The sequence below is a fragment of the Cotesia glomerata genome, linkage group LG8 (genome assembly GCF_020080835.1).
Source record: "Cotesia glomerata isolate CgM1 linkage group LG8, MPM_Cglom_v2.3, whole genome shotgun sequence".
Taxonomy (NCBI): Eukaryota; Metazoa; Arthropoda; class Insecta; order Hymenoptera; family Braconidae; genus Cotesia; species Cotesia glomerata.
The window spans coordinates 15,497,249-15,513,760 of NC_058165.1; the positions used below are offsets into that span (position 1 = coordinate 15,497,249).

A 16,512-nucleotide genomic window follows, 5' to 3' on the forward strand; every position below is an offset into this window, starting at 1 on the left:
TGAACTGGGTTTTTTACTTACGATCCAGACGGGAGAATTATACGGAGAATTACTCGATTCTATTATGCCACCCTCTAGCATTTCCTTTATTTGTCTCTGAATTTCTTCTTTATGTACCTGAGGGTACCTGTATTGCCTTGTATTAATAGGTACCTCATCAGTCGTTATGATTTTATGTTTAATTACATTAGTTCCTATTAACTTATCACCCGGTAGGTAAAATTGATAGGGGTATTTTGATATTATTCGTACTATACTATTTCTTTCTTCAGTGTTTAAGCCCTCAAAATGAAGTGATTCTATTAATTTATTTATCCTTTCATGTCTATCTTTTTCTGATTTTTCTATTTTGTTAACATCATCTACCCCCATTGACCCTATTTCCTCTAATTGTACAGACGGTAAATCAATCTCTTTTTCCTCCTCGTTAGTATTGACTACATAAAGCCAAGCAATTCCATTTCTATTTTTTACTAAAACATTACCTGCATAAATTTTATGACCTAAATCAAGTTTATTAATTATTCCTTCTTGTATTTCAGTATTTGTGACTCTAACAGCAACTTGTACTCTACTTCTACCAGGAAGTTTAATACTATGTTTGTTTAATGGTATACTACTATTATTATTTAATTTTAAGGTATTATCTTCAAAGCAAATGCTGGCTTTATGTGGCTGAAGGAAATCTAAACCTAATATACCGTCTTCTTTTAATGGGACATCAGGTCCAATGACCTGAAATTTGCAACGCATGGAGTTAAAATTTATAAAAACTTGACCAAGGGTTCTGGCCGACCCAGAAGTTATTCCTGATAGATTATATATAATACTTTTATCAATTTTTAAATTTGGTGACAAACAATCTTCTTTAATTAAACTAATATCAGCTCCCGAATCTATCAGTAGTCAGAATTTTTGCATATTTAATAAATCATCACTGGTAACAGTAATACACGGAGGCGTAACGTGATTTGATTCGGTGACGTTAATAGACGCGTTCATTTGAGGTCTTAATTCTCTAACTTCAGTTTTGATTCTATCTTGAGTAGTACTTTGATCGCTACCGTCTGTTATAGCCGTTTGATTCAGAGTAGGAACTTGTGGCGCGCCCGAAGTGACTCTAGATCTACAAACGGCTGCTACATGATTCCTTCGCCCGCATTTTGTGCAAAATAAGTTTGAGGTTGTACATTCTCGTTTAACGTGTCCACGGCACCCACAGCGATAACAAATTACAGACTTCCGGTCTAGTTTATGAAAATTATTACCATTACCATGATCATGAGACTGAGTAACCTTTACAGCGGCATGATTCTTAAAATTTGCCCCATGATTCGGTTTATGTTTGCTAAACCTTCTCTCCCCTTGAAATCCACCGGCGTGTTGAAAATGACCTTGGTTATTTACATTTAAATGTTGATTATTAATTATTTCATTATCAGAAGGTAAATTAAAAAGTAAATTTCGTTGTTCAAGTTCCTTCTCTAGTTGTAAAGCTACGTCTATGGCTTGGGTCAGAGTATGTGGCTTATGGCTTGCAACAGACAATCCTAACTGACCTCTTAAACCCCGAATAAAACTATCTCGCGATCCCTCACGTAATGCGACCAACAGCCCATTTTTAACCTCATTAACAGGATTCTTAGAGATTTCCTCTGATAACCCCTGCATTATTACCTTCAACCTTGTGATATAATCCATGATTTGTTCACCTTCGTGCTGATAAATGGTTGCCAATGAGGTTTGCCACTGGGACAAAGTTCTTCTTGGAGATAAAGCTCGTTTCAAATTATTTAATATATCGTCCAAAGTGCACTCAGGTTCATCAATAACATAACCGCTAGCCCTGCCTTGGATACGCGATTTCACTAGCTGCGTTAAATACGAAATCCCAGAAGGGTGAATTAATTTAGCAGTTTGCTTGCAAAGTCCAATAAAACTATTTACCGGCAGATTATCCCCATTAAAAATAGGAATTAAACTAATACAATCTTTCAGATTCATATAACGAGAACCGAAAGTATTTGCCGGGTTTTGGAGATTATCAAGAGAATAATTATGTTCTTGATTTTTCGGAATACTTAACAACGGAACGATACTAGGTGGATTTATAATCGGACAAAACTATTTGAAGTTGATGCAGAAGAAACAGGTGGCATAGTAGAAGTACCAGAAGAGGAGGACGAACTTTCTGTGCTAGGAGAATTTACAATCGGAATTAAATTAGTTGAGGCCGTATTAGAAGATAATACAGAATTAATCGTGAAGGTACCAGAGGAAGAAGATAAACTTTGAGTTTTATTGTTTACAGATGGTAGATTTCCGACTCCAAATTCTAATCCTATTTGCGGAGGAGTCTCTTCTAAACCAACTTGAGCAGAATTAGAATTTGGCATTTTGGTAAAATTTATAGTTCTGACTTAATTAATGCAAATATTTCAATACCTAATACAAATTTAGATTTTAATTAAAATTAACCGATAGCTGGCATATACTAAAAGAAAATTAATAACTAGGACTTACAGTGTGTAGATATTCAATACAGTTGATATTCAATAGAACTTATTAATGACAAATTTACACCAACACTCGCGAAATTGCCCTTTTTTTTTTTTTTTGTTTTCGGAACTTTTCACTTTTCACTTTACACTTTCAATTTATTGAGGATGATGACTTGAAGATGACCCTTGGCGGTATTGACTCGTAGGTACGTCGATGATGGTAATTCTCAAAAATGAAATAATGCTCCGTGAAGAGGTTCCTGATGAAGTGAGACCCTCGATGATGGATATGAACTCGTGATCAATTTGTTATCACTCCGAAAAGTAATATTACAATTTTGTTCCTTTTTTTTTTGTTTTTTTTTTTTTTATTTCGCAAAATTAAATCCCAACGGTAATGACAAATCCCACCGCTGTCACTAGTTGTTATGTCCTGCGAGGTTACTAGATTCGCCGATGATGACACCTCGTGGACAAGTGGGTTGTTTATTGTCACGCGGGATTTTATTTTATAATTTAATTTGAAATATACTTAAAAATGGCTGATTGAGATTGTGTGGCAAGGTATGATTTTAAATGATAAGAGTTCAATTGAACTTAATGTTGATGTTTATTTAGAAATCGGAGAGATGGAGTGAATAGTTACAGCTCTCGGGGAGAAGTGAAGTCACAAAGTCTCAACTCTGACTGCTCAGCTTCACGTTCCCCCACTATGGTTACACGTATACACCTATACTATTGCTAGAACTACCCTTATACATAGTGCGTAATATACTATCTTACATGTACTTATATAAACTTATTTATATATAACACTTATTATTTGCGGCTGCGGCCGGCTTACGTATTCATGTACCTGTATTTACCTGGCTTTAAATTCAGCACAGCGACCTAGGGAAACCGCAGAAAACCTGGTCGAGGTACAGACAGTCATAATAATATAATATCAGATCGTTGTTAACAATGATTATCCTTATCTATTATTTATTATTATTTAATTAACATATATTCATTAGAATCAATTAACGTGTTATAATTTTAAAAGGCTTTTAACCCTTCAGCACTCTCGCTATGAGATTTTCTCTCACGCTCATCAATAACTCAAATTTTCTTTCAAATTTCAAATGGAATGACTATGTTTTTTTTTTTCTATCTACCAAAAATTAATATTATTTCAGATTGCAATATTATTATTTTAATTGTTCTATACTATAAAAAATAAAATAAATTTTATTAACTCTGCGAGATATTTTCTCATCGCAATAGTAAAGTAGGGGGGTCAGAATTTAAAAAATCGGGTCTGATCGGTACAGTTCGGAGGTTCCCGTAAGAGTGCATTTGTGTTTGGATGTATTATTATTAAATATTATTTTTAAATAAGTCAATTTTTTTTTGTTTTAAGAAATTTATTTTATTTAAGATTTTTTAAATTAAAGGGACTATAAGCATGCGTGCGCTTCCACATAAGGCGTGAGAGTTTTTCTCATCGCGCGAGTAATGATAGTAAATCGTTTTGCGAGAGTGCTGAAGGGTTAAGGTATTATCTGCTCAATAAATTATATCAGATGCGGAATTTACTTTAATATTTGCTAATCATTTCTAAATTCAATTTAATACCATTTACTATTCAATTATTCCAATATGTAATTAATTTGTCTAAAACCATTGTGACATTAAATCCATACATACATACACATGTTGTAGCGTCTAAATACTCATTTATTTATGTTATTTAGTTACTTAAAATAAAGTGGATAAATAAATTATTATTTATTTATTTTGTTATTAAATTCAGTTGTAGTGCCTTGTTTTTTAGAGAACAAGAGACCGTTGAGTTTCCACACGTGTCTTTTATGGCTTTTCTTTTAAGGACTTGAAGTTGTCATGTGGCAAGGACACGTTTTGTGTTTACTCAAAGAAGTTATGGTTTTTCAGAACCTAATACAATATTCCTTTGTATTATTTTCTCAACATTAAAGTTTCTCTTTCGAAGACACATGTGCACTCAACGACCAAACTCAGCAATTAAATCAAATATTAAATCAACTAGGAATTCTGAATCTATTTAAAATATAAATATAAATTTAAATTATAAATGTAACTAATTAACACATTTAAATCATTGTTTATCTGACAAATAGTGTCACCTGCCAGATGCAACCCAAAGCATTATAGTTATTACGACATAACAAGTATGCAACTTATCGAATCGAAAAATAAATTCATTTCGAACATGTAGAAACGAGTTGTTATAATGGGGTGCTACTGTGATGCACCTAGTGCATCCAACAGGTGACGCTACCTGTTATTAGAGCGCTATCTATTATGAGAGCGTGAATTCAAACGAAATATTCAAATTAATAAATATTAAATGATTAAAATCAGTTAAATTTGTATATTCGAAGTAAATATTCAAATCATTTATTTCATGCTTTTACTCTTACCAGTTGTAATAAACATCTTTTGGTTAACTCTGTTTTATTTACAAAAGAAAATAAAATAAAATAAGGGAAAAACATATTTCGGTACAAAAGGACATTGTAACCGAATTTTCAGAACCCATAAAAGGTACTTGAGTAATTCAAGGACTATTTCTCGCCACATGGAATTTAAAACCCTATGAGGAAAAGTCGTAAAGACACGTGTGAAACTCAATAAACCCTTGTTCTAAAAGTAACAAAGAATAATAAAAAACCATATGTAACTAAACAAAAATAATATTGTTAAATAACATTTACTGTTAAAATCTAACTTTATATAATATTGTAGTCAAGCAAAATTAAGTTAAAATAGTTAATAATTATAATCTTGTATTTAATTTATAATTAATAATTATTATTTAATTAATTTATTATTGAATCATTATTTAATTATTATTTAATTTATAATTAAACGATAATGTCTATTCTTTTATACATGATAATAATTAAATTGACTTATAATTTTATTAGAAAATCCGATTGTAAAATAATAGAAATAATATTTAATTCAAGTTATTAATTAGTCAAACTCAAACATTAATCCAACATATTATAAACAATATAATATATATATTTTCATGTTATAGTTTATTATAATTTTTATTGTAATTTAATTTCAAGTTAATTATAAGTTAATTTTTATTATAAATAGATTTTAAAAGGGTCTGTTAAATTAATAAAAATAGTTAAATAAACATAATGACTGTATTGCTAAAAGTGTATATCAGTGAAGTCTAACTTTCAGGTCAATAGGCTGAAATAAATATATATAGATATAGAGAAAATACATGTTAGTATATAAGGATCATTTATATGTAGTAGAAAATGTGTGTGCTTATGTATTCCTTAGAGTGGAAGTATGTATGGAAGTTATGGTGGGAGAAGAACGGAGTTTGAAGCTCTTCGGAAAAACTATGTAACGACACTTCTCACCGAGAGTTTAGATTGCTAAGATCACGTCATTGTAAACCTGAATTTTATATTTTGAAGCTTTTTAATATTTTGTCAACTTGAATAATAAATTAAAACCAACTAAATAATTTTGATCAAAATTAAATAACGTCTAAATAGAATTCTTTTATTTAAAATGATTCCTTTCCCGCGCTGAAACCGAGTATTTTAAATGACCCTGAAGTTAGCGGATAGCAGACAAAATAAAATTTCAGATAGGGATATCTACAAGCGAATTTAAGTTTTTCAAGTTAACCAAATTAGAAATTGTTTGTCGTCGACTTACCTACAGGTGATAATAAACGAAATTTTTTTTTTACAAATAAAAAATTTTTTAAATTAAAAATTAAATTTCGGGAAACTCTCACCGTGTTTCCTATCGATTCATAAATATGAAATTTTCAGATTTAGTTTATTTTTGGATTCTAAAAAGGTGATTTCAGTTAGTTTCTCTAATTTTGGCTTAGGGCATTCTGGGATGTATATCTGCGAGTAAAATGATTATTATTAAAAAAAAAAAAGTCACCTTTTCGTCTTTGAAAAATCTAAAGATGATATTTTTTTGATTTTAAATTTGTTAGTCGGATCGATAGATATCCTTAATTTTTGATTTTTTTGAAAATTTTGGCGCCGGATATCAAAGTAAAAAATAATCAAAATCAAAATCAAAAAAATGTCATGTTTTAATTTTTCAAGAATCTAAAGATGATTTATCATGGATTTTTTATTTTTTTATTTATTTATTGAATATCCTTATTTTTTTATTTTTTTGAAAATTTTGGTCTGGAATATTAAAATCAAAAATGATGAGAAACACAAAAAAGTTTTTGTTTTCATTTTTCAAAAATCTGAAGATGACTTTTTCAGATCTTCATTTTTTCATTTGTTCATTAAATATTTATATTTTTCAGTTTTTTTTATTTATTTTGACGAAGAATATCACGTAAAGCATGAATTAAATTTTTTTTTTCCTCAAGACAATAAATTTGCTATCTAGATTTAAGAAATTTGAGAAAAATGATTCACGTTAAACAAAATTGCTAAAAAACTAATCCTTTTCTTAGTTATTTTGTGGTATGAATTATTTAATCCTGTAAAAAACATGTAATGAAGACAATTCAACTGAAAATAATTAGCCATGACTGAGGTAAATAAGGATCAACGAGTAAGGTAAGTATTGGGCACGTAAAATGATAAGAGTAAAATAAGGAAGAAAAATGTTTCAGTCTGTATTTCAGAAATTTTTAGTCTATTATCAATCTTCCATGAACCATTTTTTACATAAATCACAGGTGTATTTATAATTATCACTTTGAATCTCCTCGTAAGTTTTCTTCAAATGTTTGAGACAGCTGATATGTGACCACCTCTGACAGCTTTCACATAAAACCCAATTTAAATTTTTTCTAAATACTCCTTGCCCACATACGAGACACAAATCGGAAACATCTAATGAATTTTCAAGGCACTTAACCTTCAACTGCTCTCTATACTCGTTGGGGTTGAATTTTAACGGTATGATTTGATGCCCTTGAAAAAAAAAATTAGATAATTAACGTTAAGCAACTATAATTACTGACTTCAAGAAAATATCAAATTAGTTTAACAACCGTAGCATACTAATCACACTAATCTCATGTTTAAAAAAAATATTATGAGTGAATAAAAGGTGATACCTTTCAAGATTTGTTCGATGAAATAGATTACGTAAATTCCGCAATTGAAACCATCCTTTTCATCTTGAGATGGATAAACCATATTTTTTAAAAGCCAATCATCCTTTTTGTTTTTGCTGGGGAAAACAGCACTGAAAAATTTTTTAAAATTCGCCGCATAAAATTCGGGATCTTCTTTTATTTGGCCAGAATCTAATAAATAAATCCATTTCTCTTTTAATTGAATATAAACTAGAATCCAATGAGAGTTCTGAACATGACACGGAAGAAATAGATGGGTTTTACGAGACCATTGTTTTTTCATATTGAGATAGAAGTTCTGATCAAAATTTTCTACTGAATTTTTTAAAATTTTAGAGCTATTTTCACAGATAACATAAGCTGTTTTTGAATGTTCTGGCGAGTTTATAATAAATGTAGTAGCACAGTAGTCGATGGTAAAGTTCAAGAGCCATCCTCTGTTGTACAAAGTATTGCAATCTTCTCCGTTCAATTTCAAAATTGAATCATCATTGAGGCTCTTCGTTAGAGCGACGGTATATTCACGAGGGCAGTTTGGATGATAATAATAATCAATATTTTTTATCGTACCGTTGTTATGAAATATCAGAGCAGGAACTTTTGACTTGTCGATAATTCGTTTCAACCTTTTTCCTTCTTGGTAAGGAATCCTTGGAGCTTGTTTCGACTTGTCACGATTCCATGCTTCTTCTGATTGAATGTTATCCGGCTCATTTACAACACGTCGCTTTCGTAATATATTAACTTTCGGTATCGGTAAATCTAATTGTTTATACCGAGATGAAATTGCTTGCCACCGTTTATCTATGAAATGCCCAGCTTTGACAGCAATGTTTTTTTCAATTTTGACATTTTTAAAAAAGTTTTCCACTGACGCATTAGATGAGTGCCTCTTCTCTTCCCGTGCGGACAGTGACCAGAGAGGAATGAAAGGAATGATTCGCATCATTGCATACTCGACGAAAGTCTTGCAGCAATTAGCATTATCTTTCAATTTATTTTCTTTTTTCAAAAGCTCGGCTTTTTCGTAAATTTCATTTTTCACTGGTAGAGCGTCTAAATAAAACGGGCTTGACTTGTAAACCGGTTTTGTCTTCTGATCTAATTTTTGTCTTTTTTCACGTTCAGAGTTATTATCCTGATTAGATTCATCGCACAATTCATCATCAAATTCACAGTCAAGAACATCTTCGGGATCATCTTCTTCATCATCATCAAAGTCGAGAATTTCAGGAGCATCGGGCAGATCAGATAAGAACTGGAGAGAATCGAACAGCTCTTGATTTTCTTTAGGATATAAAAATATCACAAATATTGACTGCAAGCATTTCTTCAAAATTGTGTAGTCTTCTATGTGGACTAATTTAGCCATTATTTCCAAGATGAAAGCCCTCAATCTTTTTTCTACCCGTCGTTTTTGTAATTGTCTTGATAACATCTTCATAAAATGTGGGTAACAAACGTGCACGGGGAGAAGCTTGAGGGTTTCATTAGAAATAATTGCCTGATGGACTTCATTCAAATAATCACGTACGGATAAGTTATTGAATTCGCGAAGTAAGGCATTGATACTCGCCCAAGACCAGTCAGTAGTCACATCTTTAAATGGTGGCCATTTCACGTTACCCTCAGCCCAAATTCCCTTAAAAAATTTCAAAAAATTGCCAATTGATTCAGCGGTATGATTATTTGTGATCATTTCTAATATTGGATATAATTTATGCTCAATATTAATGATCCCCGCATAATAATAAACTCTCTTTGACTCAGGAAAGGGTTTCCTAACAACAGATCCTGTAGCGTCAAAATGAAGAGTGATGTTAGGATGATTTTGCAATAATGTTACTTGCTCAGGGATTGATAAATAGATGGTAAATGGTGGAACATATTGTTTAATGTACGGATGTTTGAATTTACACTTGCTTAAACGTAGAAAAATGTCTGTACAGTCATCTTGATGTTCATCATTTTCGCATGCGGCTTCCGAACTAATTTTCTGCAAAGTTGGTAATGTATGAGCGAACCCATAGTTTTTATCTACTTTAGCTAAATTTAAATCCATTTTATTTATAACAGACTGATGAACTGTGCTCGGTTTTGCATATTCTAATTTTTCTTTTAAAATTTCGCGATTAACACCTTTAGCAGCATAAACCAAAGGCTCGGTATGCTGAGGCTCGTCTTTAGTTTTATAAATGTTAAGAATAGTATTAAATTCAAAGTCTTGTCCACGAAAAATTAGTCTCATATTACACTTGGGCTGACGGCATACCGCATAGTCTCTAAATTCACCAATTTTTTTACCAAGTTTTAAGCCTTGAAATACTAAAACGCATTTTATCCCAGTCAGCTTTGGTAATTCTTGGCGTAAAACATGATGGAATAAATCCCGAGAAAAATGACCTTGATACAAAAATTTTGATTTAGAAAATTCTATTGTTTTGTAGTGAAAATAATCGTAATGAATTTTCAGTCGATCATGAAGATTTACTTTTTCTTCATCCTCAGATTAATCGGAGTGTGAGATGGATGTGGTACTCAATGTTCGACTAAGTTGGTCTAATCCACAAGTTTCTTCTTTATTTTCAGGTTCCATCAATTGACCTAATAATTTAACTCGTAGTCGAGAGTTAAATTTATCAACAAAACCATCATAATTTTTCCGCCATGCCCAAAATAGAGTTGATCGAAATTTTTTAATTTCTCCTTTTTTTTTATTTTATAGTGCTCGAGTAGTTACGGAAAAATAAATTTATTTTTTGATGGTTCAATTTTCACATCTTCAAAATTGGTTACGATTTTTACTAATGTGTGTATCAGATCTTCGTAATCGAATGTCATGGTTCTTGTGATAATAAAATATCGAGATATTAAAATTTGTAAATTACAAACGCTCACAGATTTTCGTATATAAATATCACTCGTATTGAGTGTCAATTGTTAAAAATAGTATTAATTGTTAGACTATAACACAGTTAGACACTTCGATTAATAATTAAACGTCAAACTTTTTTTTTAGAAGAGATCAAAATATTAAAAGTTATAAAATCACAAACGCTCACAGATTATCATATATATCACTCGTAATGAGTGTCAATTGTTAAAAATAATATTAAATATTAAACTTGAACACAGATAAACACTTTCATTAATAATTAGACGATAAACTTTTTTTTTTTAAGAAGATATCTAGATATTAAAATTTGTAAATCACAAACGCTCACAGATTTTCACTTATATACATCACTAATGTTAAGAATAATATGTTAAAAATTATTTAGATTATTAAACTTGAACATAGATACGTATTTACAACTAAACAATGTTTATAAGTTTTTGATTCGTCGTTTAAATAATTTAAAAGAAAAAATAACGCCACCTGTCAGAAAGAAAATTTTTTGGCGCGACATTCAAACACGCCCCGTACTTACCTCAGTCATGGCAAATTATTTTCAGTTGAATTGCCTTCATCATATGTTCTTTAAATTTAAGAATAAAATTTTAATTCATGCTTTATGTGATATTCTTCGTCAAAATAAATAAAAAAAACTGAAAAATATAAATATTTAATGAACAAATGAAAAAAATGAAGATCTGAAAAAAGTCATCTTCAGATTTTTGAAAAATGAAAACAAAAAACTTTTTTTTTTGTGTTTCTCATCATTTTTGATTTTAATATTCCAGACCAAAATTTTCAAAAAAATAAAAAAATAAGGATATTCAATAAATAAATAAAAAAATAAAAAATCCAAGATAAATCATCTTTAGATTCTTGAAAAATTAAAACATGACATTTTTTTGATTTTGATTTTGATTATTTTTTACTTTGATATCCGGCGCCAAAATTTTCAAAAAAATCAAAAATTAAGGATATCTATCGATCCGACTAACAAATTTAAAATCAAAAAAATATCATCTTTAGATTTTTCAAAGACGAAAAGGTGACTTTTTTTTTTTTTTAATAATAATCATTTTACTCGCAGATATACGTCCCAGAATGCCCTAAGCCAAAATTAGAGAAACTAACTGAAATCACCTTTTTAGAATCCAAAAATAAACTAAATCTGAAAATTTCATATTTATGAATCGATAGGAAACACGGTGAGAGTTTCCCGAAATTTAATTTTTAATTTAAAAAATTTTTTATTTGTAAAAAAAAAATTTCGTTTATTATCACCTGTAGGTAAGTCGACGACAAACAATTTCTAATTTAGTTAACTTGAAAAACTTAAATTCGCTTGTAGATATCCCTATCTGAAATTTTATTTTGTCTGCTATCCGCTAACTTCAGGGTCATTATTTTAATACTCCCGGGCGAAAGAACTACAGTAAGTAAAGTTTTCAATAAATAAAAATAACATCCACTAGATGGAAGCATAACAATAGAATGTAAAATAAGTGATAAGTTACTCGTAAAAATACTGGATGACATTATCCTGTCATTTACCTACCGTACGGTGTTGGCAAGAAAATATAGCTTTAATAAATTAGCTTGTGGTGTACGCTTATTAAATTAAAACATATTAATAAAAAGTTATTTAAATCTATAAAATTTTTTGTAACGTAAGTGAAATTTTTTTGTACTCGTAACACTGAATTAATTGTAATTATTAAGTGTAATTAATGATTAATTTTTTGAGTTATAAAATTCACGCCATTTCAGTTTATTTAACCAGTTTTGTTGATGCTATCTCTCTATAGTAAAAGGTTCAGTATTCATGAGTGTACAAACTCGCATCACGACTCTACCATTGCATTTATTACAGCAATATTTGATGGCGTTGGCTGGTAAATATTTTGGCCAGTTTCAGTAATCATTCATATGATTTTGGAGTGTTTAATTTAAAATTAATGTAATATTGTGTAAATTTATATTTAAATATCTGAAAAACATCAATCAGTAAAAATCTATATTTTAATAATATTTAATGATAAAATGCTATTAGCTTTCATTGTTAGATATTGATAGTTGCTATTCTTTTAGTATACATTCAATAAAATGAAAGATTTTGTATTTAAAGTCTGGGATATTAAGCTGTTAACATTTTTTTGTACTTGGTAGAAAAAAAATTGTGATCACTTTACTCCATTTGTTAATTTGTAATTAATTGATAATGTTGAGTGATAATTTTATTGCATAATTAAATTCTAACTTCAATTATTATTCGTTATGATTGTTTGTTACAGATTTGAAAATTTATTGAAGAATGGCGCAAAGGTTCCCAGTACCGACTGCAAACAATAATGGACCACCGTCCCAAAGATATCCTCCACCAGCTGTACCGCCCAATCTACGTCAATATCCTGGCCCAAACTTTCCGGTATTTAATTTGATTAATTTACTATATTTGAAAATTGAAAATTGAAAATTAAGTACGCATAATATTTTGATGATGAATATCAACAAACGAACTGGGTTTAGATGCAACCACGAACTGGATTTACACCACCTCCACAAATGGGTACCGGTGGTCCTGGACCAGGAGGAATAATGAGACCTAATCAATCCTATTCAAATATGAGACAAGGACCAATGACTGCTCCGCCGGGTAGTAAAAGGACAGATCAACGTATACCAATATCACAACAGAAACCGTAATTAATTATTATTTTATTTATATTTGGGTTTATTACAATTATTTATCAACATTTTAACAATGTTTATTTTTAAGTATTTGTTTTTGTTAAGTTGATATTAATTTAGTTATTTTTTATTTTTGGCAACTCAAACATTAATATAATACTCTAACAAAAATACACATACAAAACAAGTTTCCAAATTTCTTTTGATTTTTCAAAATATTATTTCTACAAAAACTCATCTAGGTATTTTTGGAACAGTGATTTTTCACATTCCACATCAAAGAAGAAGAAGAAATTGGCTGACAAAATATTACCGCAAAAAGTAAGAGATTTGGTACCAGAGTCACAAGCATACATGGATTTACTTGCTTTTGAACGTAAATTAGATGCAACAATCATGAGAAAGCGTTTAGATATTCAAGAAGCACTCAAACGTCCAATGAAACAAAAGCGAAAATTAAGAATATTTATTTCAAATACATTTTATCCAGCTAAAGAGGCTGGTGAAGGTGAAGAAGGCTCTGTAGCATCTTGGGAACTTCGGGTAGAAGGTCGATTATTAGACGATACAAAAAATGACCCTAATAAAGTTCGTATTATTAATTAAAAAATATTTATGTACAAGAATCTTTATTTGTTATTGATATACATATATATAAATGTATTTTACAGGTGAAAAGAAAATTTTCATCATTTTTCAAAAGTTTGGTTATTGAATTAGACAAAGATTTGTATGGACCTGATAATCATTTAGTAGAATGGCATCGTACGTTGACAACACAAGAGACAGATGGGTTCCAGGTCAAACGTCCTGGTGATAAAAATGTTCGGTGTACTATTCTTTTACTTTTGGATTATCAGCCATTGCAGGTATTAAATTATTTAATTTATTAATAAATTTCTGTAATAATTTGTTGAAAAAAAGTTTGAAAACACATGTTACTAAACAGAGTCAATAGATAAAAAAAAATTTATGAGTTTTATTTTAATCTGATATTATTCAATTTATATAACCATTGAAATATAGTACCATTAGATAAGTGAAATTTTGTAGTCAATTTCTTATGAATTCTAATAAATTAAAATATACATTTTTTGAGTAGATAAATATGAGTCAGTTTATAAATTTTATCAAGGAATTCATAAAAATTTTACAAAGATATTTTATTTATTGTTATTTATTATGTTAATTATTCCTTAGTCTGTAGATAGAGATTTTGTGAAGTTTAAAAAATTTTTGTAAATTTTATTTTATGATGGTTATGGTTTGTTTACTTGTTTCAAATTTTATAGAATTTCGTTCACTTATTTTTTTAAATAGATAGTCCAGTAGATATACATTAAAATACAAATTATAATGAAATAAATTGTAAAATTCTATAAGATTAATTTTTTTTCTATAATGCATCTGTGCGTTAAAATACTTCATTTTCATCAAAAGTACATAAGTATAGTAGAAAAAAAAGAACCGCATAATTATAATGTTTTATAAAAAAACATACGTAGAATTTTGCTCTATAGCAGTATAGTTTTAATAAACTTACTTGGGGCTCTCAATTTAAAACTATTTTATTAGAAAAAAAATACGGCAAGTTTTAAAAACATAAGTGATATCTGTAAGTTAAAAAAAATTATTCACACTTTAATTTAATTCATGATATGAAAATAAAAAAGACTAACCAAAAAGAATTATTGTTTATTTGGAAAATCTAATAGATAAATAAATCAGATTGAAGCTAGTTTAAAATATTTTTCTTTAACTATATTTAAAAAATACAATATTTTTTTTTTTTTTTTTTTTTATATTAACTCTAACAATAAATAATTTTTGAGGGTTGACTTATACGAAAATAATGAGAAATTGTGTCAATAGAGTTGACTATTATATTTCTTACAAAAATATTTCTTGCTATTTGTATTCAGTGTCTCGTTAGTAAGCTATAAAAGTATGAAATAAATGAAAAAAATTATAGTAATTTTAATTTTACAACTTCTAATGTTTGATGAATAACTTTTTATTTATGTAAATTTAATTGTTTCAGTTTAAGCTCGATCCACGACTTGCACGTTTACTAGGCGTTCATACTCAAACTCGACCTGTAATAATTTCTGCTCTTTGGCAGTATATAAAAACTCACAAACTTCAGGATAGTCATGAAAGAGAATTCATAAACTGTGACAAATATCTAGAACAAATATTTGCTTGTCCTCGTATGAAGTTCGCTGAAATACCTCAACGCTTGAATCCTCTTCTTCATCCACCGGATCCAATTGTTATTAACCATGTTATTAGTGTAGAAGGGACCGAAACAAAACAAACTGCTTGTTACGATATTGATGTTGAAGTTGATGATACTTTAAAAACTCAAATGAATAATTTCTTATTATCTACAGCAAGTCAGCAAGAAATTCAAAGCTTAGATAATAAAATTCACGAAACAGTTGAAACAATAAATCAACTGAAAACAAACCGAGAATTCTTTTTAAGTTTTGCTAAAGATCCGCAGCAGTTTATTAATAAATGGATTATTTCACAAACTCGAGATTTAAAAACTATGACTGATGTTGTTGGTAACCCAGAAGAAGAACGAAGAGCTGAATTTTACTATCAGCCTTGGGCTCAAGAAGCCGTTTGCAGATACTTTTATACAAAAGTTCAACAAAAACGAGCAGAATTGGAACAGGCTCTAGGTATCCGAAATTCATAAAACTATTTATTGATAATTTACTTAAGTATATATAAAACTTCATTTATTGTTGACTTCTACATCAAATATTATTCTGTATTTTAATATTTAGTGGATGATAAAAATTGTAATAACTGAAATTATTTCTATAAATCCAATCGTTATATTGGTTCGTATGAGTCTTTTTTAAAATATAGAATGTGAGAACAACAATAGTTTGTTTCTATTTAAATTTATTGTGTTAAATCGACTGTATAGTGCGATTTTTAAATTATTTTTTTTGTGCTCTGTTGCAAACGAATAAGATTTTTTTTTTTATTTATAACTAATTTTAGATATCAACAATATAAATGATATATAATTCATAAATAGTGAAATAAATATAATTTACAATCATATGAATAAATAATTAAGTATTTTTAATGTTTTTATACTTTTCCTATAGAATAATTAAGTTCTCAGTAGCAATAGCATGAAAAAATTCATTTTCGAAAATGAATATAAACAGAATATTTCAATCATTGATACTAAAAAATATATAAGCGACAAAGAAATAATGCTATAAGCATACAAAGTAATTTTTACTATTTAAAATAGGATTCTTTTTTATACA

At 29.0% G+C, this 16,512-nt stretch overlaps 1 protein-coding gene and 1 long non-coding RNA gene across 9 annotated transcripts in view; one reads left to right on the forward strand and one right to left on the reverse strand.

Moving 5' to 3' along the window:
• The window catches only part of LOC123270972 (brahma-associated protein of 60 kDa), a 25,195-nt gene extending 9,095 nt beyond the window's left edge, over positions 1-16,100 (forward strand). Inside the window, exons 1-6 of one of the 8 annotated variants that reach the window (XM_044737166.1) lie at positions 12,135-12,192; positions 12,817-12,950; positions 13,052-13,224; positions 13,456-13,801; positions 13,885-14,082; positions 15,255-16,097. In XM_044737166.1, coding sequence (XP_044593101.1) covers positions 12,837-12,950; positions 13,052-13,224; positions 13,456-13,801; positions 13,885-14,082; positions 15,255-15,920 — 1,497 coding nt within the window. In that variant the 5' untranslated portion in view covers positions 12,135-12,192; positions 12,817-12,836 and the 3' untranslated portion in view covers positions 15,921-16,097. The other 7 variants (XM_044737165.1, XM_044737169.1, XM_044737162.1 and 4 more) reach the window with 7 other exon arrangements.
• Positions 3,093-3,530, reverse strand: LOC123271004. The gene is made up of 2 exons (XR_006510757.1): positions 3,393-3,530; positions 3,093-3,340 (listed from the first exon to the last, which is right to left on the reverse strand). It is a non-coding gene; the product is annotated as an uncharacterized LOC123271004 (long non-coding RNA).
• Positions 16,101-16,512: the final 412 nt, after the last annotated feature.